This window comes from Diceros bicornis, chromosome 18 (assembly GCF_020826845.1).
Source record: "Diceros bicornis minor isolate mBicDic1 chromosome 18, mDicBic1.mat.cur, whole genome shotgun sequence".
Taxonomy (NCBI): Eukaryota; Metazoa; Chordata; class Mammalia; order Perissodactyla; family Rhinocerotidae; genus Diceros; species Diceros bicornis.
The window spans coordinates 35,667,284-35,688,637 of NC_080757.1; the positions used below are offsets into that span (position 1 = coordinate 35,667,284).

Below are 21,354 nucleotides of genomic sequence, written 5' to 3' on the forward strand. Positions count from 1 at the left end.
GGAGTTGTTGTGAGAATTAAATGAGATAACTCATGTACAGCATTTAGCGTAGTGCCTGGCAATGAGTAAATGTTGATAGTAGTAGTCATTAAAGGTCCTCAGAAAGCTCAATTCAACAGATTCAAAAGTGAATTCATCCCTATACCTGAAACCTTCTCTTCATTCTTTGGCCCAAATCTCAGTAAGTGGCACCATTATCTACCCAGCTAGAACCCCGGATGTTATCCTTGTTTCCTGACCACCACTGCCCTTCCAATCTATCAGGGCTCTCCCTTGAATTAACCTTGTTGTAACATATGCATGATCCACTGACTGTTTCCAGTGCCCAGACTTTACACATTCATTCAATCCATAGAACAATCCTGCAAAGTAGGTGCTATTATCATCATCCCTATTTTGAGGATGCAGAATTTGAGGCCCAGAAAGGTTAAGTAACTCATCAAAGATTATATGAGTGGCAGAGCTGGGCTATAAACCAAGGCAGTCTTGTTTTAATCTCCCTGCTCACAACCACTATGCTATATGCCATACTGCTTACTGCTTTTATCGTAATATCACATTCTATTGTTTGCCTTGTCTCCCCTGCTAGACTGTGTTCTTTGAAATCAGGGACTCTGATTTATTGGCAGCAGCATCTTCAGTGACTAGAATAGTGCCTGGCAAACAAAGCATGCTTAATACACCCAGTGAGTTAGATAATTGCCTAGACACATGAAAAATATAGGTAAACAGAAGTCATAGAATAGCCATCAGGTTGCATTCAATTATGGCCAGGGTTAAAGATCTTGTTTGTGGAGAAAGTTTTGTTGCTTTGGGTTTTTTTGCAGGGGAAGATTCATCCTACTCTAACATCTGTGCCAATCTTCCTCCTTTTTTCTTCCCCCACAAAGCCCCAGTAGATGTTGTGTATAGTTGTAAGCCCTTCTAGTTCTTCTGTGTGAGCAACCGCCATAGCACAGCTACTGACAGACAAGAGGTGTGGTTCTCCGCCTGGGAACTGAACCTGGGCCACTGAAGTGGAGTGCACTGAACTTTAACCACTAGGCCATCAGGGCTGGCTGGAAAGTTTTGTTTTTTATGCAAGGATAACAAGCAGAAGATTGGAGTCAGAGATATTCAGAGGGTGAGTTTAAGAAGATATTAATATTCACTGATTCAACAGTTATTGCAGGGCACGTGCTATAATCCTTTTAAGGAAGGACAATTTGACAAATAAACTCATAAGAGAACTCACAGACTTTGGTGTGCCATCACTACCAATTTTTTTTAATTACTTTTTACAAAAAGAGGCCACTACCTACTCCCATGTCACTCAAATTGTGTTAAAGGATCCAATTCCGTTGCTGTGCATGTCAGCTTCAGAGGGAGTATCATGCTGGATCTGAGAATTAAAATTTAAATTGGGGGACAAATAAAAATGTAGGCTCAAGCAGAGTTCCAATTTGTCATGGGGGTTAATTTAAGTGTGTAGTCAGTTTATATTCAGCACCACCTGGTGTGCACTGTGTACTGGGTGAATTGCTGTATCATAATAAACAAACAGACATGGGTTTTTCTAACAGTAGCAAGAAAAATGCTTGCTGTGCAGACCCTGGGCAGCCCCAAGAGAGGGAAATGAAAACTCCATGCCTAAATTTGTCCCTTCCTATTTCATCTCCTCTCTTTGTTCAGGCCTTCCTCCTTTCCGCCCCAGTTTATTTCCTTAATCCTCCTGACGCCATCTGCAAGGTTCCATCCTATGCCACACTGGAAGATCTCTCTGAGGCACCTGGGCACAGCAAAACAATATGTCCTTTTTCTCTCACTGGGTAGTAAAACAGTGCCAACCCAGGCTCTCAGCCTTATTAGATTGATTAGGCAAGGAGTTGAGCAAAATGCTTTTTATATGCACACCATAGGTCTTCTGCCTGAGCTCCTGGCATCAGGACCAGGATAACTCCAAAGCCTCTTTGGTGTCCTTCTTTTCTTTCTTTTTTCTTTACATGGCCTTCATGAAAAGTAATTAATTATGAATTATAAGCAATAATAAATTACACTTTGTAGACTCTAGGCATAATATAAATATTTTTCCTGAAAGCCAAGTTAGAAGAAATTCCTATCTAAAATGAGATGTAAAACAACAGCAATTGAAATAAATATCCCAACTGAATGGTCCCATGCACTGTCAAAAGAAGAAAGCACAGTGTAATCTATCTCCGCAACAATGGGTATATAATAGTAAGATCGTTTTCAGCCCATTTCCCCATCCTGGTGGGCAAGCATTGGCTCTGATAAGGAAAAAGAGCAAACAAACTGGGTGGGGGGGACCCACACCAATTATTTTTGACTCCTGGTAAACAGCCTGCGCAAGAGGATAAGGCTTTTCTGGCTCTCAAACATGCTTTCCTCTCTTTCCATGTGTCTATCCTCCTCCCTGGAAGCTGCGGGGTGGGGAGGGCTAAAAATAGTCGGTGAATCACGGCGGAGAATAATGTGCAGCAGTTACATAAACAGGCAGCCTGGGCGCCGGGGCCGAGGGTAGGAACGGAAGATATCTGGGTCAGGGTTGTCACTCTGAATAGCTTCCCCCGGAGCCGGCCTTCGGGAGGCGCGGCCGGGGCGGAGGCTTGGGCCTGCGGGCCGGGAGCAGCGGGGGAGCCCACGGGAGGGAGCCGAAGCCTCGGGCCGGGCGCGGGCGGCGGCGCGAGCAGGGCAGGCGAGCTCGGCGCTCTCCCCATGGCGGGGAGCGGGCCGCGGCGGCACTGACAGGCCCCGGGGCTGGGCGGCGGGCCCGGGCGGGGGCCTGGGGCCGAGGGGAAGATGAGCGCCCTCCTAGAGCAGAAGGAGCAGCAGGAGAGGCTGCGGGAGGCCGCGGCCTTGGGGGACATTCGGGAGGTGCAGAAACTGGTGGAGAGCGGGGTGGATGTGAACTCCCAAAATGAGGTCAACGGCTGGTAAGTGGGGAGCGGGGGGGCCTAGGCTCAGAGCCGCCGGGCCGGGGCGTGGGGCGGCCGCCCGCGACCCCGGCCTGGCGCTGCCCGCGGCGCCCGCTAAGGCGTGGCCCGGCGCCTCCGGGTGGCGCGCTCTGGAGGCCAGCCCTGGCCCGCTGCCTGGTGTCGTCGGAGCGCGTCCTGCCCGAATCCCGGCCCACGTGGTGTGCCCGGGGCAGCGCCTCCCCGAACCCTGGCGCCCCGCGCCGGCCCCACGCCCCCGTCTCACTTGGCCAGAACGGTGCCAGCCTCAACTCGCAGAGGCTAACACGGAGCTCACCCCAGTTCCAGTGTTGGATTATTTTGCCATAGGTGCTTCTGAAGAACACATCTGCAGACCAAAAAGCATAAGCAGCTGAGCAAAAATGAATCTTACAAACCAGCACGCTTTCTTTTTCCCAAGAGCAGAAAAAACCAAAAAAACAAAAAAACCAAACAAACCCCTAGCATCACTCCTCTGCTTGTCTATTGTCCCCCTCCAGCAGTGCTTTGCTGCTGGCTACTGCTGCCTGTTGAGGGAAGACTCATTCGTTTATCCTAGAGAGTGTTTTGCTTTGTTTTCTTATTATAATAGCAAATATAGAAGTTGATCCAAGGCTTTATTAGATGCCTGCTTGCTATTGAGTCCTTCCCAATTAAATAAGGAGTCTCATTTTAAGATGTGCTGGTGGTCAGGTTTTTAGTTTTAAGTTACTGAATGTGGTGTTATTCTGCCCTCTTCGCATTTAAATTTTTATTTGATCCAGGTAATGCTTAACCAGCCTGTTTGGCTAGCTTAAAGCGAGTTTGCAAATGTTTTATTTTTTTAAGTGGAATCATAGTTTTAGAACTGAAAGGGACATTGGAGATGGGTTCAGCTCCAGAGAATAACTTACCCTACATTACACAACTGTTAATATGAGAGAGCCAGGACAAGAACCACTGTTTCCTGACACCTCACAAATCTATCTGCTTCTTTACCCTAAAGAAAACAGCCTAGGTAGCTGTCCAGAAAGCCAGGAAACAGTGGATACTGCCTTTTTATTTTGTTTTGTTTAAAAGTGTTTGCAAACAAGCTTGCCGTTCTGTGTGTACCTTTTCCGAGCATTGTGGGTGGTTCACAAGCTGTGAATCACTGTTGGCACTAGGGGGCAGTGTTGTGTAGAAGAATGAGCCTGGTCTTCCCTGCAGGTTCTCCATTCCTGCCCAGCTATGCGACCTTGCCGTAGTCACCTCATTTTTCAATTATTTCAGTAGAGTGTTTGAGCATAACAAGCACTTAATGAAGCATAATATAAATAACTAACATTTATTGAGCATTCTCTATAGCATAAACAGGTTCTAAGCGCTTTACATGTATTATCTCATTCACAACTACTCGGGGACATAGCTATTGTTAGTCTCTTCATTTTGCAGATGAGGAACTGAGGCCCAGAAAGATTAAGTAATTTCCCTAGGGTCATAGAATTTACAGTAACTAGAGGAGCTGGAGTGGTCCAGTTGTTAAGATTGGTTGCTCTCGCCACCGAGACCCTGGTTCGTTTCCCAGTCAGGGAACCACACCACCCGTCTGTGGGTTGTCATACTGTGGCGGCTGTGTGTTGCTGTGATGCTGAAAGCTATGCCACCAGTATTTCAAATATCAGCAGAGTCACCCATGGTGGACAGGTTTCAGCGGAGCTTCCAGACTAGACAGACTAGGAAGAAGGACCTGGCCACCCATTTCCGAGAAGATTGGCCGTGAAGACCCTATGAATAGCCGCAGAGCATTGTCTGATACAGTGCGGGAAGGTGAGGATGGTGCAAAAAGAATGAGTAAGGTTCCGCTCTGTTGTGCAGAGGGTCGCTAGGAGTCGGAATCCACTCAAAGGCACTAATAACAAGTGGAACTGGGAAGTGAACTCAGCACCTGACTCCAGACGCTACTTTCCCTACCCCAGTGCCTGCGCATAGCAGATGCTGAGTAAATGTAAGTTGACTCTGAAGTAACCTGAAGAGGCTTCTCATAGACTTAATTGGGGAAGATGTCAAATAGGCGTCTCAAATTCAACATGTCCAAGGTTGAATTCCTGGTCTCCCTGCAGCCCCCTGACTGCCTCAGGCCTGCTCCTCTGAATCCTCCTCATCTCGGCATCTGAGGTGCTCAGGCCAGAACCCTTGGTGTCCTCCTCGCCTCCTGTCTTTCCGTCACGTCCCACGTCCAATACTGCCAGCTCCACCTTCAGCGGTGGAGAATCGGGCCACTTCTCACTAGCTCTACCACAACACCTCGGGTACAGAGCCACCATCATTGTGTCTCCTGGGTTATCGCGGGAGCCTCCTAACTAGTCCCCTTGCTTCTACCATTATGCCCTATAGTCTTTTCTCAACACAGCAGCTAGAGAGATTGTGACTTCAAACATAAGTCGTGTCACTTCACTCTGCTCAAAACCCTCTAGTGGCTCCCATCTCACTCAGTAAAAGCCCACAGTGTCCGCCAGTTTCTACTCCTTGCCTCCATCCTTCCTCCTTACCTCTATGTCTCCTCTTGGGATTTGCCCCCTTGCTCCCTTCATTCTGCTCCCCTGACGTCCTTGCTTTTCCTGAAACACCAGGCGCAGTCTGATTCAAGGCCTTAATCTTCCCTCACCTCCTTCAGGTCTTAGCTTAGATGGCACCTTCTAGGTGAGCCTTTCCTTGGCCTTCAGTTTAAAATTGCACCGTGCCCCTCTCCTGCCTTTGTCATTCCCTGATCCCTCCCTTGCTTTAATGTCCCTATACCACTTAATCACCACCTAGCATACTGCTTGTTTTGCTTATTTTGCTGACTGCCTCAGTTTCCTCATGTGTAAGATGGGGGAATGTTGATAATAGTACTTAACTCATGGGTTGTTTAGAGGATTTTTTTGTGTGTGTGAGGAAGATCAGCCCTGAGCTAACATCCATGCCAATCCTCCTCTTTTTGCTGAGGAAGACCGGCCCTGAGCTAGCATCTATTGCCAATCCTCCTCCTCTTTTTTCCTCCTTTTTCTCCTCAAAGCCCCAGTAGATAGTTGTATGTCATAGTTGCACATCCTTCTAGTTGCTGTATGTGGGACACCGCCTCAGCATGGCCGGAGAAGTGGTGGGTGGGTGCATGCCCGGGATCCGAACCTGGGCCACCAGTAGCGGAGCTCGCGCACTTAACTGCTAAGCCATAGGGCCGGCCCCTGTTTAGAGGATTAAGTGAGTTAATACATTCAAAACGGGCCGGCCTGGTGGCGCGAGTGGTTAAGTGCGCGCGCTCTGCTGCGGCAACGCGGGACTCGAGGTTCGGATCCCGGGAGTGCACCGACTCACTGCTTGTCAGGCCATGCTGTGGCGGCGTCCCACATAAAGTGGAGGAAGATGGGCATGGATGTTAGCTCAGGGCCAGTCTTCCTCAGCAAAAAGAGGAGGATTGGCAGATATTAGCTCAGGGCTGATCTTCCTCACACAAAAAATATGTATATATATATATATATTCTAAGCCTTTAGAACAATAACCAGCATGTAAAGCATTATATCAGTATTAACTATTATTTTCTTATTAAGCAGTGTGCTGGGTAATAGGATATAAAGGTTACCCTCAAAAAAACTTACTCTCTAGCATAGAAAAACAGGTTACTGCTTTCAGTTCTTAGTTGCTCAGGAACCACAGTTTTAGCACTAATGAATGATGCCCAGTACCTCTGCTCTGCAATACTTCCCAGCCCTAATAGAATATCCTGACTGCAGATTTAAAGCTTAAAGAGTTGAAGTTTAAAGATAGAGTTCCCAAATCAATTTTAATTTGTGTCATGTATACCCCTTGGCTTTAAGGAGCAAGTATAATGGCTCATGAGGAAGTTGAAAATATTGGCTGTCTGCAATGGCTCAGAGTTATGGCTACCCGGAGCCACACAGGTCTGGACTGTAAATGATGATCACTAGGGCACGGGGCCGTGGGGGACGTGCTGTGTTGACTTAACCCCACTTTACACGGTAATGCTTTAGCTAGCTAGTTGGTTTGTCCCAGAGTGTCTCAGACCCACTGGCAGTAAATTACCTCCTTCACTCTCAAGCTTGTCATGAACAAGTGATTTACTACTAGCAAGTGAGCACTTTATTTTCAAAAGAGAACATATTTTTCTCATCATGCGCCATTCATTTTTGAGTGCTCGCTTATCATTATAATTATTCACTTTTCAAGCCTAGGCCATAGACATCACACACAAACGCGCACTCAGCTGCAGTTTGCCCAGAATCAAGGATGTATTGGATTCTTCTACTCCCAGCAATGTCCACCTTGTTCTTGATTCATTTGTTCAGCAAATATTAAGTAAGCACCTGTATGTCCAAGCAGACACTTCCTTATCTTCATGGAGCTTGTATTTTAGTAGTTTACATCTAGACTCTTTCCTTATTTTTCCCAAATTGGCAGTCTTTTCATCATAGTGCACACCTTAATGCCACTTGGATAATCTAATTCTAATGAATAATAGTGTGGAATGGCGCTCTGAAACATAGTAGAGTTGCTCCCAGCCAGCCAGACAAGCTAGCTTTCTGTAATTCATAAATGTTAACATACCCAGGACAAATCAGCTTTTTCCTGGAACCAAATGAACTTTCTAGATAGTTATACTTGCCAAGTTAGTGACCTGAACCGTCACTATTGAACATATGTTCTATTATTTTGTGTGTGTGTGTGTGTGTGTGTGAAGAAGATCGGCCCTGAGCTAACATCTGTCAATCCTCTTTTTGCTGAGGAAGACTGGCCCTGGGCTAACATCCATGCCTGTCTTCCTCCACTCTATATGGGAGGCCGCCACAGCGTGGCCTGACAAGCGGTGCGTCGGTGTGTGCCCAGGATCCGAACCGGCGAACCCTGGGCCGCTGCAGCGGAACGCGCGCACTTAACTGCTTGCGCCACCGGGTCGGCCCCCATGTGGTCTATTCTTTACCATATCTGTGTTTGGCTATAAGCTCTGAAGATATTTATCTCAGTTCAGTTAGAGAGTTGGTGCATGAGGACATTTCAAAACAGGGGAAAAAAGTATTTTCCTTCCATAAAATCATTTAGCAACAACTGAGGATGAATTTAGTAGTTCTGAATCCTTTCATTTCTGTTAAGATGGAGTTTTTGCCAGCATGCTAATTATATTTCTATGCAGTGTTAAAATAATAGCCCTTCAGAGTGTGCATAATCTTTTCCTGTGTGTCCAGTATTAAATAATTAGTCTTAGTTAAATGAGTCTAATATATTAGAAGAGTTTGTTCTAGAAAATGTTGGTTGCTGATGTACATTTTTAAAGTGCCTTAGGAATTAAAGTCTGCATGCACTGCCTTACGTTTAAGCAGATGAGGGTACGTTTGTAGCCTTCTGGAGAGAACTAGAGAAGCCAACTTTTTTGAAAACAGAAATTTGGAAATCCTTTTTTTTTTGGTGAAGGAAAGAAAAGTAAAGAGGAAAAGAGGAAGCAGCTGAAATTCAGACAGGAATATCTGCTGTAGTAAAATAATTTTAGTGGCAGAGCAAGCTATAGATAGGAGATGGTTATTAGCCTCATAATATTTAATCTTCAAGTGACATTTGATGCATATGAAGCGAGTTTCCATAGTCCCTAAAAAGGAATGTGGCAATATGAAAATCTATTTTAAAGAGAATGGGATAATCTGATGAGCAATATTGATGCAGTAATGCTCAGCAATACCGTTAGAGTTATCCAGCCAGCCAGCCTTCTGGAAGCCATTGAAATTAAAGCTCCTAGGATAAATTAGTTTTTCCCAAGGACTAGAAATGAAATTTAAACATACATTTTAAGCATACTAAATATTTTGATTATCTGCTTTCTGAAAAGAAAAGTTGAGATTACCAGCCTGGTTTCCTGGTTCTAGCTGAACTCTATCAGGCTTGCGTATATTTATTTACTAACATGTAGAATTTGAAATCCCAAATCACCTCTCCTCTTTTTAAGTCACTCTTTTCTCCTTTTATTTGGGACAGGACCTGTTTACACTGGGCATGTAAACGGAATCATGGTCAGGTGGTCTCTTACTTGTTAAAATCAGGAGCTGACAAAGAGATTCTTACCACAAAAGGAGAAATGCCAGTCCAGTTAACATCAAGGAGAGAAATCAGGAAGATTATGGGAGGTGAGTCTGTTTTGGGGCAACTTTTGATTTTGTCAAACTAATTTAAGACTTGTGGTATATTATTACCTGTATTCTTTTTTTTTTTTTTTTTGGTGAGGAAGATCAGGCCTGAGCTAACATCCGATGCCAATCCTCCTCTTTTTTTTTTTTTCCTGAGGAAGATTGGCCCTGAGCTAACATCCATGCCCATCTTACTCTACTTTATATGGGATGCAGCCACAGCATGGCTTGACAAGCAGTGCGTCACTGCGTGCCCGGGATCCGAACCCGCGAACCCTGGGCCGCCGCAGCGAGTGCGCGCACTTAACCGCTTGCACTACCGGGCCGGCCCCTAGTAGCTGTATTCTTAATGCCAGTCAAACAACTAGTCTGTTCTAAAAGCAAAGGTACTATTACTATGCCAGGATAGTAATTCCATGTTGTTTCTGGAAAGGTAGGCTTATAAGGTTTTATTTTTTTAATCTGTAAAATTTAAGACGATAAAAATGGTAATCATAAACCTAATGAAATATTTTCTCTTCTGACTTGAAGAGGCCGTAAACACTGACCAAAATATTTGTCATATACCAAAGGACACTAGCTTTCACGAGACACTCTTTTCTTGGTAATTTTTAAAGGGTTATGTAAATGTTCTGTATTTTCTTCTTTTTAAGTGGAAGATGATGATGATGACGACGACAACCTCCCCCAGCTGAAGAAGGAGTCAGAACTGCCCTTTGTTCCCAACTATTTGGCCAACCCAGCCTTCCCTTTTCTCTACACCCCCGCGGCAGAGGATCCAGCCCAGCTGCAGAATGGGGGCCCCACCACACCTCCTGCATCACCCCCTGCAGATGGCTCACCTCCGTTGCTCCCCCCTGGGAACCCTCCCCTGCTAGGGACCTTTCCCCGGGACCACACCTCTTTGGCACTGGTTCAGAATGGGGATGTGTCTGCCCCCTCTGCCATACTCAGAGCACCAGAAAGCACAAAACCAGGTCCTGTTTGTCAGCCACCAGTGAGTCAGAGTCGCTCATTGTTCTCTTCTGTCCCATCCAAGCCACCAGTGTCTCTGGAGCCTCAAAATGGGACGTATGCAGGACCGGTGCCAGCATTCCAACCATTTTTCTTCACTGGAGCATTTCCATTTAATATGCAAGGTAACATCAGCAAACAGCCTCTGCAATGAGGCAGGCAGTGTCCAGAAGTCTAGTGCTTCACTTCCTGGTTTTCAGGAGGTGAGGGTGGGATTTATTTATTTATTTTGAGTATAATTACAAATTTACAGAAGAGTTGCAAGACTAGTATAAGGAACTCTTTTTCGCAACTTGTTTACCTTTTGCCCTTTTACTCTGAAATACGTAAGTGTGTATTTCCTAAGAACAAGGATAGTCTCTTAATAACCACAGTGCAATTATGAAATTTAGGAACTGGAACCTTGATATAATACTGTTCTCTGATCCATAGTCCATATTTAAATTTTGTCAGTTGTCTCAACAATGCCGTTTGTAGCTTTCTTCACTCCATCCACCCCTGCCCCCTGTCCAAGATCACCCACTGCATTTAGTTTTCATGTCCTTTTAGTCTCCTTTTATCTGGAACATTTCCTCAGCCTTTCTCTATCATTTTGGACCCGAATATTCTGGAAGAGTCCAGGCCACTTATTTTGTGGAATGATTTTTTATCATTCTTTCTCTATTTATTAGTTGATATTCTACTGTAAAGAAAGGCCTTCCCTTCTCCTCCATTTATATCACTATGAACTCATAGATTCTTATTTTATTAGGTTATAATCCATTACTGTAACTGTCTTGATGTTCAAATTATGCCAGATTTGTCCAGAGGGAACCCCTTCAAGCCAGTTCTTGTGTCCCTTGGACATGTCCCATCATTCTTGGAGCACTTCCTTACTTTCTGGTGCAGCAGATGTTCCAGGCTCCTACTATAACTTTCCCGGCCCTGGACTAGGCCATTTCTGCAAGGAGCCCTCATTCTGTTTGGTGAGAATGGTATTCAGAAACCAGCACGTGAACACTAGGGTGCTCATTGCAGCAGGTGTGTCATTTCTTTTAGGCCCAGAGGACAGAGCCAGGAAAGGAAGAAAGAAAAAAGCTAAGCAAACAAACACATGTAAACAATTATATATATACTTTTTTCTGTATTTCTATATCTGTTTATATATTTTCTTAAATATTAAAAACCACAGGTTAATAAACCAATGTTACCGCAACAAACAAAAAAACCCACAAGTTTATCCTGATACCTCCAATTCCAGTCAAACACCACAGGGTACAGTCTAGTCTTACCTTTCCTTTTTCCATTTAAGTAACTCCCTCACTTTCTGTTTTTGAGGACCTGCTACTGTAGGTGCCGATAACAGTGGCCTTGGGGTGCCTTGAGGGATTCATATATAAGGAGCAAAGCGGAACTACCAAATGCACATAGGTGCTTGGCTTGGGCCATCTTGGCAGCCAGGCGCAGAATTTATGGGCAGACTGCTTAGATCCCAGACCCATGAAGAACAGTGTTTATTTACTCCCAAAGCCAAGACTCTTTCCTTATTAAAGTGTACTATAGGGGCTGGCCCGGTGGCATAGTGGTTAAGTTTGTGCATTCCGCTTTGGCGGCCCGGGGTTCGCCGGTTTGGATCCTGGGCACAGATCTACTCACTGCTCATCAAGCCATGCTGAGGTGGCGTCCCATATAGAAGAGCCACAACTCTACAACTATGAAACACAACTATGTACTGGGGCTTTGGGGGAAAAAAAGAAAAAAAAAAGAGGAAGATTGGCAGCAGATGTTAGCGCAAGGCCAATCTTCCTCAAAATAAATAAATAAAGTGTACTATATTCAAATTGTAGTTAGACTTTAATTTTTATTAGTACCTTATCTTTTTGCTCTTTTACCGTGTGTATTGCAAGGAGTTTCATATTTCATAAATACCTTTAGATTTACAATTATTAAATCTTTTTAGAATAGTTCATGTTTTATATCTTGCCCTTGTACCTTCTTTTTACCTCCCTTCCCCTGCTTATGTGTAGTTTGATTCACAAACCCATTCTTAAGCCTTTACCTCCTCAGCTCCAACAGCAGAAGTAAATTATCCTTCTATACAGTTGGGATGGTTGTCCCTCCTCCCCTTTTACTTGTGAACCACAGTCTTCTGGAAAAGATTAAATTAGATAGGCTGAGGGCCGGCCCCGTGGCTTAGCGGTTAAGTGCGCGTGCTCCACTGCTGGCGGCCTGGGTTCAGATCCCAGGCGCGCACCCACGCACCGCTTCTCCGGCCATGCTAAGGCCGCGTCCCACGTACAGCAACTAGAAGGGTGTGCATCTATGACATACAACAATCTACTGGGGCTTTGGGGGAAAAAATAAATAAAATAAAATTTAAATTAGATAGGCTGACTATGCCAGAACCATTCATTAACATTTCTCCCCCTTCTTTTCTAGAGCTGGTACTCAAGGTGAGGATTCAGAACCCATCTCTTCGAGAAAATGATTTCATTGAAATTGAACTGGACCGACAGGAGCTCACCTACCAAGAACTGCTCAGAGTGAGTTGCTGTGAGCTGGGTGTTAATCCAGATCAAGTGGAGAAGATCAGAAAGTTACCCAATACTCTGGTAAGAAAGGTAAGAAAGGTCTGTTAGGCATGAGTGAATGGTTGGTTGCTTTTTGCATTTGGAAAATACCAGCTTCCTCCTTGGTTATATGGGTCATAGTTGAAAAAATGAAAAGAGAAGAGAAAAGGAGCAAAGGGTGGTTTTCCAAATGTAATCATCGAGCTTTCTTTCCCTCTACTGGGTCTATATTGACATTGGCATTTTTTTTTTTTTTTAACAATCTTTTTTTTGTGTGTGAGGAAGATCAGCCCTGAGCTAACATCCATGCTAATCCTCCTCTTTTTGCTGAGGAAGACCAGCTCTGAGCTAGCATCTATTGCCAATCCTCCTCCTTTTTTTTTTCCTCCCCAAAGCCCCAGTAGATAGTTGTCTGTCATAGCTGCACATCCTTCTAGTTGCTGTATGTGGGACGCGGCCTCAGCTTGGCCGGAGAAGCGGTGCGTCGGTGCGCGCCCGGGATCCGAACCCAGGCCGCCAGTAGCGGAGCGCGCGCACTTAACCGCTAAGCCACGGGGCCGGCCCGACATTGGCATTTTTGAAAGTTGTAGGATACTAGAGAGAATTTTCTGAATTACCATTCACATGTACCTGTTTTCGGCTGTTTCCGTGGCGATCTGTAAGGTTACCTTAGTGCACTATCAGAAGTGCCTTGTGTTTTATAACATAAGAACCAGGTTAAATTGTAGGGCCAACCCACATAGATACATGTGTGCTCCTTCAACTTGTCTGGGTTCCTTGAACATCATTAAGCTTCCAGCTTCTCAGGGCATCTGAGGAAAACTGCTCCCTGAATTGCCTCTTCCTTCAAGGTGCGCTCATCTTGTAGCACCGTGGTTGAGGGCTCCACCGTGCCACCCCAGCTCCTGCCCCTGGGGACTCTGCTGCCCTTTCGCTGACAGCCTGCCACGCGGATATTGATGTCTGTGCCTGCCTCTAGGCTTTAAAATGAGCCAGGATGCTAGTATCGAAACAGCACACCAAACACAGAGACAAGCGGCTCCTCCTAATCTGTTTAACCGGTTCTTGTTTTAGGACAAAGATGTTGCTCGACTTCAAGATTTCCAAGAGCTGGAATTGGTTCTAATGATAAGTGAAAATAACTTTCTGTTCAGAAATGCTGCATCCACACTGACTGAGCGGCCTTGCTACAACAGGAGAGCTTCAAAACTGACTTACTAATGCAGCAGGACTTTTATCACTGAGCGTTGTGACAGTGTGTTATCTCTGGGCCAAGGACAAGCCATTGATCCAAATGCCTTGGATGCCCGGGAGGGCCCCTGGTGCCACCACGTAGCATACACTAACATCATTCTGCCAAGGTAGGAAGCCCCTGACCCCAAGCAGCGGTGCCACACTTCTAAGCCTCTTGGTGCACAATAAACCTATTGCTTGAAGCTGTGAACAGCTGAGAAGTGGTCTGGAGAGGCAGAGGCCGGCGGTTCTATATCCAGTGTGTTTTGTGTGCAGAATGTAAGAGAGTTGTCTAAGCAGAAGCTGAGAGAGAGCGGAGCCTATTTCTAGCCACTCCTGTTGACAGCGCACCTGAAGGGCCGGGATGCGCTTTTCTTGGTGTTGCATGCTTACAACTCTCCTGAAATGTGACCTGACTAGAGAGGAAATTGGGGAAAGCACAGGTACTGGACAAGGGAATTTTAGTGTGACTTGTGGCTGTGAGGTTTCACATAACATATTTATAAATGTTACTCAGGTTAAAGTATTTAGGAATACAGTTACCTAATTGTAAATACGCTGTTAACCAAAAGAGCTTCCCCTCCCCCACTTTTTCCTTTGTAAACACTCATGACTGCTTCTCTGTCTGCAGTCTACCGTTGCCTAGACAGTCATCTCTGCATTAACTCCCCTTCGTGGTCACTAGAGGGCTCTCTGATGCTTTCCAAAAGAGCAACTGCTTTTTTTTTTTTTTTTTAAACTCTGAAGCGATTCCTGTCATCTACACATTTAATCACACCGAATGAGAAGAGCACAAACATTGCCAGTCAGTCTTCTCCACTTTCATTGTCTACTAGGAATGAAAAGCAATTTTTGAGACAGAATCTGTTGCTGTTTTAAAGGTTATTGTGGGAAACTGAGCTAAAGAAGTTAGCATCTTTATTTTTGTATCAAAGATAAAGGTTATTTTGAAATTATTAGGATTTTTACACAACTCTGAAGTCTGTTGCTTTTGTAAACAAATTGTTTGATCTTAGGGATCCCCTACAAGCACCACCAATCCACTTAACAAAGTCAATTGTGAGTCTACTGGGCATTGTTCTGGAAAACACAAACACACATCTGATTAAACTCTTCAGCATGGCATAAGAATTTTTTTGAAGAATGCATTCAAGGATTCTTTTCCCTTCCTTCAGTGTCATTACTGTTAAAAGCCACTGTCTTATTGAAACAAACAGCTTAACTCTAGAAATAAGAAAGAGCACACTTAGACAAACAGGAGAACAGGGGTTCAAAGCCAGCTGTTGAAGAGCCTCCCTGCTGTCTTAAGAAGCTTTTCCCCATAGTGCCTATAGTTTCCAAAGAAACTTAACTTCCTAACTGGGTTAATTTTATTGGAACGCCACGACTGAGAGACATCGTGCAGAAGGTGTCAGTGGAAGAGGACGTCGTGCTAGGATAATGGCCTCCTGCTGCCGCCTAAATGCTGAGCTGAGGTTGAGGTGTGTTCAAGGCCGACTTCATGGAGTCACTGTTCAGTGACTTAATTGTATTCCACCAATTAGTGATGGTGAGTTACTCACCCTTTACAGTGTTTGCATAGCAGAGTAAAGGTTACTTATGACCCTCTGTCTATGAAGTGCTTTCAAGAAGAAACCTCCCTTGTGTTTCAACCAGTCAGAAGCTAGTTTATCTAGACATACTAACCTCTTTTTCCCTTTCCTTTGAAAAAAATTACAATTTACTGATAAATTAAGGCTAGTTCTATCCTGGAATAAATAAATTCAGTATTAACTCATTTCTAAATCACTGGGGTTAAAACTCTTCCAGCCATCCAGATCAATTCAAGATTCTCAGAAGCAGTGGAGGCCCCTGGCTGGGAGGTAGTCTACACAGGAGTAGCTCCAGGGCTTTCCTGGGCCTAGAAACAGAGGCCAGCGAGGGGCTTGGCGCCTCCAGTGAGAGATGAGCCAACACTGGTCTCCTTTTCTCCTTTATAAAGTCCTCTGGGGTCAACTGACTCCTGTATACGGCAGTGGGATAAGACTGCACATTGCTGGTAGGTGAGTTTAAAGTCTTAATCTATGCATTCAGAGAAATATTTTTATATGCTTTGTGTAATTTATAACAAGGATTTTTTTTAGCTTTGTTAACTGTGAATTCACCCCTCCTTCTCCACTGCATATTTACAGCATGTGTTCACACTGTGTGTAAACATTCACTGAAGATTTTTTGTGTGTGCATTGCTGACTGTTCAAACGTAACAACTATTATTAAAATTAAATATTAACTGACTGAGCCCATATTCTGTAATTTTGGCCTCCTACACAGCACTATACTTCTAATCACAGGGGGTTCAAATTGTTGGACAGCCCAGGGACAAGACGCACTGGGGAAGAAGAGAAGGCCTGTTCCCCACCGGAGCCTGTTCCACCCCGCTGCTGCCCGGTGCTCAGGCCGTTAGTGGCGCCTGGAGACAGACACTTTGTGCGCTGTCTTTCCTCCCATTCACAGCCGTCAGCTTCATTTCCCCGGAGTAGCTGAGCCAGCTAGATAGAGGTCATCCTCTAGTAACCACATTTTTTGATTATCCTATTTACTTTACACAACTGAGCCTCTCCTTTGGGCTGTCAGCACCTGTCAGGGCCTCAGTGAGCTCAGAAGCAAACTCCCGAGACAGGAGAGGAAATATAGCCCACCAGCCGTACACCTTCAGATCTTCAGCTGAGAAGGATGCCGAATGAATCTGCATTTCTGTTGGTTTAGGGTAGCGAGAGCCTCACAAAGCAGATGTCATGCCAAATTGGCCTAATAAATCAGGGAGCATAGCAGAGACCTTCTCTTAGCGCCAAGGAGAGGAGGAATAATTTGGGCATTTGTGCTTTCATACTTGCTTTATCACGAGGATGGAAGTCTTCTTCTATACACTCATAAACATCCTGGGAAACAGCCTGCCAAAAAAAATGTGATTAACCTTTAACAAATGGTCCTGCAGCACAGGCCGACCCAATGCATGGAGAAAAACCAGATCAAAGGAGCCATCTCCACACCTACTGAAAACCATTTAGGGTGGGGGAGAAAAAAACAAACCATCACTCACAACCAGTCACATCATACTAAGAATAAAGGTTGAGGAAATGAGAGAGTCAGAGGAGACCAGAAAACTTAGGAAGGAAAGAGAGAGAAGAGATCCATTCCAAATATAAGGCCTTGTGCCAGGTTGACTGACCTGCAGAAAATAAACACTTCACTGGCTTGCTCAAGAAAGCACATTTAATTCACCTCATCTCCTTTACTAGCCTTGACTGTCAGGGCAGGGGGCAGCCTCTGGGCTCTCCTGTGCTCCCACGTTCAGCTTCTGCCCGACTGAGGAAGGGGAATGACGCAGAGGCCTCACTGGTGATGGGGACCTGTCTGGAACAGACTTCTAAAGGAACAGGGAAATAAAGCACCGTGCACTTCTCAGCCCCTAGAGAAGCAGGCTGAGAGGTCTGAGGACCGACATATACATGTAGGTGTTTACAGCAGCTTTCCCAAGAGGCCTCGGGTCAGATTTCAGGGGCTTTATTTCTCCCCTTTGTACAGTATCTGCACAGCAGAGCAGGAACTACTGGCAATTTCCCAGTGAATTTTGGCTGTGAAGACATTTCCAGCCAAAAGCTCTCGGGTCTTAAGTTTTCAGATAATTCCAGCCATGTAGATGTGTGTCAAGTCTGCCTCCTCCAAAGGTCCTAACCCCCAACCTTGTGAACAGGCAGAGAAAGGCTCCATCGGGGTGTATACTGTTGACTACGTAGCTTTATTTCATCAGTGCTCCATTTTTAATGGATTCAGGCCGGCACCCCAGAGTACAGGATTCAGTTCCTAGGGACGGCCTGACCCGGCAGTCTTCTGTTCCAGGAGGAAAAGGCTTTATTTAAAAAAACAAACTTTAGAGTCAAAAATATGAAAAATCAAAGGGGGTAGGGAAGTCATTCCATGAAATGATTGAAAACAGTGAAGTCTGGGAATCACACGAGATTGGGGAGCAGGAGACCCGGGGACTAGTCTGGGCTCTGCGTCAGACTAGCTGTGACGGTTATCCTGTGAGGCACTTTACAGGGGTAAAATCTAACAGATGCCCCCAGCATTTGCTGTCAAGTCCATTCTGCAGACATATTTGGTGTCATTTCTCTTCCTGATAAAGCCAGGAGTGGCCAGGAGGAAAGCCCAGGAATATACTTTAGGCAAGTCCAGCGTCCTTGGCCATCCCGTAGAAGATGCCTCTGGCTGCAATGAGGTTGGTTGGAGAATCAAATTCGGCTACTGTCCCTTTGTCCAGGACCAGGACCCTGGCCAAAGAAAAGAAGTGGTCAGGTCTCCATCAGCCCAGACCTGGCCTCAGAGTCCAGTACTTTGCCCTTCTGGGTACTGCTCAGGCCCCGCAGTGACATGCCAACCCTCCCACTTCAGTCAACCCACCCAACACAGCCGCTACGCCGCATGGGCACGCTTGCAAGAGTGGTTATTTTAGCTGCTCGGTTTGCTCTCCTGGCAGATGAGGCCGTTTCTGGGATCAAACACAAGGTTCCTATTCATCTCTGCTCGTCGGGGCTCCAAAAACCTTCCCTAATGAGCCCTTCCCCTTGCTGGGGTCACCGGACTATGCACAGGGAGCCACGGGCCTGTGTGCTGGGCCCTGTGCGCTTGCATCTGCTTTGTGCCAACTCACAAAGGCACACAGCGGGAAACGGGGCTGCAGTGAGGCCTGACACTGGAATCTGGGACTTGGGCTGCAAATCTGGCTGCTGCTGATGGGTGGGTATTCCCCACCCCCGACCCCCCGTCCAATACACACAGTCAGGCCTGGGCCTGGAATTAGAATCTCCCGCCAACCAAACGCAGGGTGCACCTGGTGCAGGGCCAATGGCCTGGCTCCCAGGGTGAGGCAGGAGTGAAAAGGGCTCTACCAAGCCTGGGAAGATGCTTCTCGAGGGGAGGGAGCAGACTGCACTCTGTTTCCCCACCTACGGAGCTCCCTGAAACGTGTCCTGGGAAGGAGTTTGTCTGTGGACATCGCTGCCTGGCCACTGCCCAAATTGGAGCCCAGGAGACAGCCGCCCTCCCTTCAGTGGCTTCTCATTGCTCTTAAGGTAAGAATCGAATGCTTTACCATGGTCCTTAAAGTGCAGCAGTGGGGCCTGTCCCCCTCTCCCCCTCATCTTGGTTCTACTGCCCCCTTTGCCCTTTGCATTCCAGCCTCATGTGTCCTCCTCCCGAAGAGCCTTTGCATGTGTTGCATCCTTTGCCTGAAATTTCTAGCTCCCTCCCTACCCCATCTCCTCCCCTGCTCCCCAACTCTTACTCATCCTAGGGCCAGGCTGGTACTCCTTCCTTAGGAGAGAAAGTGTCCTAGCTGCCCTGTGTGCACTGGCTTCCTCTGCCTGCACACATGGACCCCTGCTTCCTTCCCGCAGGCTCTAATTGCCCGTTCAGTAGCATGATTATTTAATTTCTGCCTGCCCCACTAGAATGAATGAATTCCCAACCCCCAAAGTCGGTTTGAACCTTCTACCCTCAGGGCTGCTGGTGAAAATCATGTTTAGTTAGGCCTGGGAACAGATCCTCTTAGCCATCTCTGTCCTTTGTCTGGACGCAGGGCCCAGCACTTCCTGCCACCTTCCCTTTTCCCAGTGGGTCCTGGAAGGGAGTGGGGTGGGGTAGGGATACAACAGATAGAGGGTAGCATCAGGGATGCTCAGCTTGGTTCCCAAGCCTCTGGGGGATGTGTGGGGACACTCCTGAGAGAGGGACAAGGTCTGCCCCACTCTGTGGGTGTTTGTGCCAACAGACACACGCCCTGTGGGTGTTTGTTTTGTGAACGGAGGCCTGTTGATGTACTCCACCACATTCCTTCAACATAGGTTGGTTGCAGCTTCCTGCCTCCTCTTCCTCACTCTGAGCTCCCGTGTCTGCAAGGGGAGGGCCAGCTCACTTCCGTGAGGCCTCTGAGTCACACAGCACCCCCCTTGCCCTCCTGCACCATACCTTGACACTGGGCACAATGAGGGACTAGGTCACAATTTTTGCTTTTGGCTGAGTGGCCTACCTCCCCAAGGAAGGAATAAGATTCCGAGGTCAAGACCCCTCCTCTAATCCTGTGAGGGACTGGGGCTAGGGAGAATTACAGTCAGGGGCTGGGGAGGAAACTAACATCTCCCAGGACAGCCTGCACTTTCAAGGCTTTATTTCATTGACTCCTTACAACAACCCTGAGTGAGTCATGATTTTGTGAACTGCCCAAGGTCACACAGCAGTCAGCAGCTGAGTGGGGCCTGGGACTCGGCCCTCTGCTCTCCGACCACAGGGCATCTGCCCCTTGGGGTGCTGTCAGGGTCCAGCCCACCAAGGCAGGGACCCTAGCGTTACGCACCTTCCCTCAGGGGCTGCCTCATCTGCACACCCACCTCATGGGGTGGGAGGGAGGCGCAAATGAGGTGAAGGCCATGCAGGCATTCTGTAAATGGGTCCTCAGGGATTAATGGGATTTGGCATGAAGGACTCAGTTCCCCTAATCTCAGAGCATTAATAGGAGGCTGGAGGGAGGCAGCCTGTGCACAATTCACCAGAGCCCCAGTGTGCCCCGTCCCCACACGTTGGTACCCCCAAAGTGCCCCCTGTGTCTCAGAAAACCTCACTGTGCCCCCATGCCCCCACAACCCCACTCTGTTCTGCCCCTTATCCATAACTTGGGAAGCCTTGCTCTGCCCCCCACAACCTAGACAATCCCACGAGCTCTCCCATGTCCACATAACTTTAATCTGCCTGCCCCTTCCCGATGGCCCAGGCAACCCCACCAGGCCCCTCCCTGCTGGGTTCTGGTGCCCCACCTGTCGTAGTCCATGATGGTGTTGAGCCGGTGTGCGATGGTCAGCACCGTGCATGCCTCAAACTGGGTGCGGATGGTGGCCTGGATGAGGTCGTCAGTCTCCAGGTCGACGGCGGCCGTGGCCTCGTCTAAAACCAGGATGCGGCTCTTGCGGAGCAGGGCTCGGGCCAGGCACACGAGCTGCCGCTGGCCCACGCTGGGAATGGGGAAGGCAGGCATCTCCAGCTGGGCGCCCTTAACCTGCCTCCAGCCTCACTCCCCAAACTGTCTGTCTCCGCTCCACCCCAATGGCCCAGGACTGGCTTTCTGTCTAACCTCTTCCATTTCTGCCTCAGCCAGGTCCTCCTGGAACATCGAGGTCTGGACACCACAGGGAGAATGAGGGGCCTGTGGGTGGAGCTAGTGCTCAAAAACATTGTGAAATCCTCAGTCTGTCTCTGGCACCCCCGGCCTCCTCCTTCTATACTTTCTTCCTTGTCCTCACTCCTCAACTAGTGTCATGATGTTTCTCTGCTTCACTCGATCAGTCATTTACACCTTAGTAAGAACACAATTAAAAGGCTCTTCCTGGATATTTGCACACATTATGCCATCTTGCTGAGCCTAATATCAGATGGTCATCTCCCACCCC

The 21,354-nt window shown here is 46.9% G+C and overlaps 2 protein-coding genes across 3 annotated transcripts in view; one reads left to right on the forward strand and one right to left on the reverse strand.

Annotated features, from left to right (window-relative positions):
• Nucleotides 1-2,641: 2,641 nt before the first annotated feature.
• On the forward strand, nucleotides 2,642-14,138 carry ANKRD40 (ankyrin repeat domain 40). Of its 2 annotated transcripts, none has more exons than XM_058560675.1 (5): nucleotides 2,642-2,933; nucleotides 8,932-9,080; nucleotides 9,734-10,219; nucleotides 12,513-12,685; nucleotides 13,718-14,138. In XM_058560675.1, exons 1-5 carry the CDS (start codon nucleotides 2,800-2,802, stop codon nucleotides 13,862-13,864), a joined length of 1,089 nt encoding a protein of 362 aa, XP_058416658.1. In that variant the 5' UTR covers nucleotides 2,642-2,799; the 3' UTR covers nucleotides 13,865-14,138. The 2 variants fall into 2 exon arrangements, with proteins under 2 accessions (XP_058416658.1, XP_058416657.1); XM_058560674.1 differs by having other exon boundaries at nucleotides 2,643-2,933; nucleotides 12,513-12,694.
• A 3,497-nt stretch (nucleotides 14,139-17,635) lies between these two features.
• The window catches only part of ABCC3 (ATP binding cassette subfamily C member 3), a 49,355-nt gene continuing 45,636 nt past the window's right edge, over nucleotides 17,636-21,354 (reverse strand). The window contains 2 exon segments of the mRNA XM_058560676.1: nucleotides 17,636-18,186; nucleotides 20,725-20,919. Of these exon segments, the coding sequence (XP_058416659.1) occupies nucleotides 18,078-18,186; nucleotides 20,725-20,919 (304 nt within the window). The 3' untranslated portion in view covers nucleotides 17,636-18,077.